The following is a 5,918-nucleotide window of genomic DNA, read 5'->3' as shown; positions in this document are numbered from 1 at the left end:
TTTTTTTGGAGACAACATCAGGCTCTTGTTCCCTGGGCTGGAGTGCAGTGGTGCCATCTCGGCTCACTGCAACCTCTGCCTTCTAGATTCAAGCAATTCTCCTGCCTCAGCCTCCTGAGTAGCTTGGACTACAGGTGCCTGCCACCACGCCTGGCTAATTTTTGTATTTTTTTTTTTTATGTATAATTTTATTTATAATTTTTTGTTTAGAGACAGAGTTTCACCATTTTGGCCAGGCTGGTCTCAAACCCCTAACCTCAGATGATCCGCCTGCTTCAGCCTCCCAAAGTGCTGGGATTACAGTTATGAGCCACTGCCCCGGCCCACTTTTATTTTCATTATATGAAAATATCTACAATTATCTGCAAGGTCACAGATTTCCTGGAACTAACTTCACACAGAATTTCATCACAACCATTTAAAAGAACAGCCAAACCAACTTCTGTTTCTAGCATCTGAGACTGCATTTGGGGGAGTGTGGAGAGTGATTGGAATGATACGTATAGCAATACATGTTTCAAATCTTTTTAAAACCTAGATTACTGAAAAAAGTAGAAATAAGATGAAAGATGTGGTGAGTCATGTGCAACAGAGGTCTCATCAACATTTTCTGAAACATGGATAAAGAAAAATTATCTTGAGGCCTGGACAGCACACACACACACATAGCTTGGAAGTGTTTGCACACCGTAGTTACAAATACATTTTCACATTGAAGATTAATTCACCAGAGCCTTTCTAAATTGCTGTGTATGCACTTCTGTGTGACAGAGGAGGGAGAAGAACAGAGGTAAATCTTTTAAAGCAGGCAATGGGGGTCAGAGATAGGACTTGCCTTACTAGGCGCTGACTCAATGTACCATAGCATGGGGCAAATTGATCTTTGCAGCATGTGGTTAGCTTAATAACATCATCTCAGGTTACTGGCTTGATGCCTTAAAAAAACAAACAGGGGAAGCAGAGGGACACAGTAAAATACGCCACCCTGCTGTGCTTGTAACATGCACAGGAACATGTATCTGAATATTTGCATATATTCCCCTGTGTTCCTTAGGCATAAAAATTCAAAGGAAATTAATATACTTCCACTGTGATCTTTTCACTTGTGTGCACTGGTAAATCCTATCCATGTACAACAGGGGCCCATTGGCTGTTTGGTTTAATTTGAAACGTCTATTTCTTTACATACAGCCTGTGACTGCTTTCCTGCTACAATGACAGAGTTGAATAGTTGCAACAAAGACTAGAAAGCTTGAGATATTTACTGTCTGGTTTTTTACAGAAAAGGGTTGCCAACCCCTAGTCTGGAAGTGAAAATACATCATGTTACTGCTACCAAAAGACCTTTCATGATGCAGAAGCAAAAGATCTTCTGAATTACTTGTTTCCTTAGAGTTGTTACAACCAGAACAATTTAGGGCCAAATAAAGCAAAGAACTAAGGAAAAGAAGTAAATGAAGAGAAAAAAATTTCAAATTTCAAAAAATGAAAAGATGGGTTCCCAAATAGACTATACCCCCTGTCAATTGTCAGGCTGATTTCCACTTTCTTTTGTGTTAGCCCATGCAGCAAGAATATTTCCAGCCATAACAATCTTTTCTTTTAATATCCATTTCTCCTCAATAAGAATTGGATGCTCATCATCTTGTTTAAGTCCCAAACTCTTGGGACTTAAACCTTGTTTAAGAGTTTGGGACTTAAACAAGGTTTTCGTTTTGTTTTGTTTTCCCCTTGAAATTAATTTTTAAAGCAAGGACTTTCACACCACTTCTTGGTTTGACCACTACATCATGTAAAGAGGGTGGGTTTAACATTCATCACAGTGAGGTTGATTTGCTGTTTCCACAGGACAGCAGAAAGGGTGAACCCTCAATGAGCTTGTTTCCTGAATTGTGCTCCGCTTCAGATACTGGAGAACAGAATCAATCTCTCAGAAACCCAAAAGTCAGGGTTGTGAGAACTTTTTTTTGATATTTTGTTTTGCTCTGTGTTTATCTAGGAGAGACTTTGAACAGCATTTGTCATTCTCGATTTTTTATTATTTGTACTGTAAGGTGTTGAATTTGAATTCTCTAAGTTCTCAGGAGTGAAAGGACAGAGGAATGTAGCTGCAAGAGTATCTGAAGAGAAGGTCAAAAGAGAAATCATTTTGAGCTGACACAAATTTGCTACTACTCAATCCCAATAGAGTTGTAGTACCCACTGCAACTTAGATATGAAGAGACTGAAACTCAGAAGTGCTAAGTCATTTGAACAATGTTAGTAATTAGTTAATGGTATGGATAACTCAGTACTCTCAATTAGTCATTCTCTTTATTTTGCCTGCACCTGGACTCTTAGGTACGGTGAATTCATCTGACCATTAAAATTCTACCTACCAACCTGACAAAATATTACTTATAGCTCTTCTTTTCCTGTCAGTTATTAATTTAATGAAATGCTCAAACTAAATGTAAGCATCAGAGTATGGGTAATGACATAACCATATGAAAATAATTTCATACCTTTTAGAAATATAGTTCTTTCTGTAGCTTCACTTTTATATAGAGTATGTGACACCATGTCATTGGTGTTGTTAAGACACTTCTGTGGATTGTGTGCAAGTGGCTGATTTGATTCATGCCTTAAGACTTCTCAGAAAATTCAAATGACATAATCAGATTTCTATTGCGTACTTTATACGTTTCTCTCTTATTTACCTTTTCTCTTTTATTTCTGAATTGCTGTACTTTGTAACACAATTTATGCAGGTTTACTGGGGATAAAGGCAGGAGAGTTCAGATTCTCTAAGATCTAATATCTCATGAAGCAAATGCTAATACTGAATTACGTCCCAATATAGACATTCTGACATTTACAGCATATCACATTTTAACAAAATTTTGAGAGAGATTTAACAGTCCCTCTCAAAATATTCAAATATCTTTTGCTTGTGATGGTGAGTTTTCTTTCAGTCGCAGAATATATTTAATTTTAGACCACAGCGATAGCTCCAGACCTTGGTGTAAGTCTCGTACTCTTGATGTCACTAAGCCAGGGTTTTGAATCATTTTGAAAGGTTCTTCCGGGGGCCTTTTCATTTTAATTGTAATGAGGAAGTGGTTCATGGAAGAGGGTTTGCTGAGTTCCTGCTGGGGGAAACTTGTATCAGAAGGACATGAGCTGCCAACACTCTCCATGTGAACATTGGCATATTGGCTCCAGTCCTGGAAGCAGGAAGGGTGTTGGAATTCTGAGGCCAGCTGCAAACTCCCGACGCCAGCGGTGGCCCTCTAAGATTTGGTGGGGTGGGAGGTGGTAGCAAAACTATCTGACAGTATTTGGGCAAGAGATTATTGGCCGCTGGTCTGTGACTGGTTTTAATCTCGGTGCCAACCTCAATCAACTGGCAGGGACTACCTCTGTGCTGGGTTAAGAGAGAAACTAACGATATACCTTGGTTCCTGGGAGTTTCTGTAAATGAACTGTAAGATCTTTCCTCCAGGAAACAGCAGCATGTGTTTGTCATTTCCTGTCTCCTAATCAAAACGTTGTAAAGGCCACAGAAAGCATTCCACCCGCACCTCTAGTAGCTAAACACATTTGTTTTACTACTTTATAATGAAAGTAGTTCATCATTGAGGAAGGCTGTTCTCATTAACTATGAATACTATTTAAGCATGTTGATCATAAATAATCCATTTCCAGAGAGGAAGAAAAAATATGGCTTTATTTCTTAATTATTAAAAAAAGATATCAGAATTTACAGGTCATCGTTAAGAACCTCAGTCTTCATTTAACCATAAATGTTAGGATACTGGTTTATTAAGAATGTTNTGTGCATAATAAAACTGTGCACTTTTAAAATGATTAAAATCTTATGTGGCCATGCCATGAAATTAAGCAAGAATTTTTGATGAAGAGATCTCATAAGCCAGATCTGCCCATTCCTCAAAAACTGTGCTTCAATGCCTTTCTAGAAGGATCAATAAACAGGTAGCTCTACTTGATATAGTCATACTTTACTTACTTATAGGAGAAAAGTATGTAACTTCAATGATTTCAATCTAAGACTCACTCAGAAGCAATTCAGAAAGGGCTGCTAAAGCCTGAAACAGCTATCACTAAAGCCCCTGCCAATCACTCTTAGCTTCAATCAATGTCTCATCTATCTTGATGGACCAAATGTCCAGAAGGAATATAATGATGAGGGGAGGTGTTCTGTACACCTGTGCTGTCTGATATGGGAATCACTAGCCACATGTGGTTATCGAGCACTTGAACTATAGCAAGTGCAACTGAGAAACTGAATTTGAAATCTTATTTTATTTTACTGAGTTTACGTTTAAGTTTAAATAGCCACATGAGGCTAGTAGCTACTATATTTTTAGTGAAGGTAAAGCCTGTCAATAGCATCAAGCTACAATGAACAATTTAACAATAGTGAATTTGAATAAAAACCGTACAAAGCAAACTCAAGAAGCACAGCAGTTCAGGGACGTGTGAGTAGGGAAAGTAGGTGTAACCCCTATGGTCTCTGCGGGTGTCACAGGAAACAAGCAGTGGTGATTTCTAACAGTAATTTTCAAAGTTAAGAAATTGAATTTCATGTCACACTCTGACCACAATTATTTCAGGCCCAGAAAATCCATCTACTTGTCCCCAAATACAATAACATGTAAAAGACAACTTTTCTTACCTGCCATCACTCCATAGGTTGATGGCTGGTTTCCATAATGACAGGAAGGAACAGAATAATGAAGTCCCGTTGCTGTGTTTCCCAACGTTGTCACCGAGAAACGTGTGCACAAACATTTAGGAGTTTGGATCAAAGACAAAATAGATGGGACTGGTAAGAAAATGTATAGGGATTCAAGACACATTCATTTTATTTCAAAAATACACATTTATGTGGTTAAAGTTATATGCCAATATTTTTGCTCATTTTGCATAAGTTCTCTGATAAATAGGTTAAAACTAGGGGAATCAAAGTTTGTCTCATGTAATGAGATAATAAATCATCAAAACGAACTTCATTAATTATCCTGTGCTCGGTGCTGTGGCGACGAGTGCCTCATGAAGGTGTGACTGACCAATTTGGACCTTGGCTTTTTGGGACTTGTAGAATTCTTGTAGGTTCTGTTCAATGCAAACATTGCAACTCACCGACTAGAAGAATAGTCCTTTAAAATTCTTGTGTTGCATGATATTATAAAGCAGTCTGTATGAATGAATACAGAAACTATTTCTTGAACAATACAAACTATCTCTTGTATTTTTGCTTATTTGTCTGATGAATTTGTTTCATCCAGGTGGAAATGGCAGAGCAACTAACCTTTTATTAGATACAATCATAAAAATCTCACCAATTCAGAGTGCTATTAAAAACCCATAACAATATATGATCTATTTATTTTGATGTTGAAACCATGAGGTTGTAAGTTGTCTGCATATACACAATTGATACAACCATTCTAATGATAAAGCTGGTCAAAAAATAAGTTCATTCATTGGGTGACTTAACATCCATAAAGCCATAAAGCCGTATACAAATGTAACTATTCATAAATGTTTGTATTCTTCAGGAAATCAATGTGTATTTTGAAAGTAAATTGGAATTATTAGACTTTTATTAAGTTTTAAACACAAATCATCAAGTTGAAAGGGAGTGCAAAATATTGACAATAAAACCACTGGTCAATATTTCCTTATATATTTTATTTTCTCAATTTTTTCTTTCATATTCTGAATATATTGGTTAGTTTTCATAAACATAACTATCTTCTTTAATAAATGAGATGTTATAAAGTACAGTTAGAATCCTTTGAGAATACCGATATACAATCTAGTGATTAAAGACATGGCTTCTCTTCATAAAGTAAAATATATTACTTTAAAATAGAGAAAAATGTTTAATTTTTCAAAATCTGTATGCATTT

The 5,918-nt window shown here is 36.7% G+C and overlaps 1 protein-coding gene across 2 annotated transcripts in view; it reads right to left on the bottom strand.

The window, feature by feature from the left end:
* The window catches only part of POU1F1 (POU class 1 homeobox 1), a 20,669-nt gene that overhangs the window by 9,320 nt on the left and 5,431 nt on the right, over positions 1-5,918 (bottom strand). Inside the window, exon 2 of one of the 2 annotated variants that reach the window (XM_017848162.1) lies at positions 4,679-4,828. In XM_017848162.1, the coding sequence (XP_017703651.1) occupies positions 4,679-4,828 (150 nt within the window). The remainder of the gene's footprint in view (positions 1-4,678; positions 4,829-5,918) is intronic. The other variant, XM_017848163.1, reaches the window with a different exon arrangement.

The sequence above is a fragment of the Rhinopithecus bieti genome, unplaced genomic scaffold (assembly GCF_001698545.2).
Source record: "Rhinopithecus bieti isolate Rb0 unplaced genomic scaffold, ASM169854v2 scaffold_29976, whole genome shotgun sequence".
Taxonomy (NCBI): Eukaryota; Metazoa; Chordata; class Mammalia; order Primates; family Cercopithecidae; genus Rhinopithecus; species Rhinopithecus bieti.
This window is presented reverse-complemented; position numbering and strand designations above follow the sequence as displayed.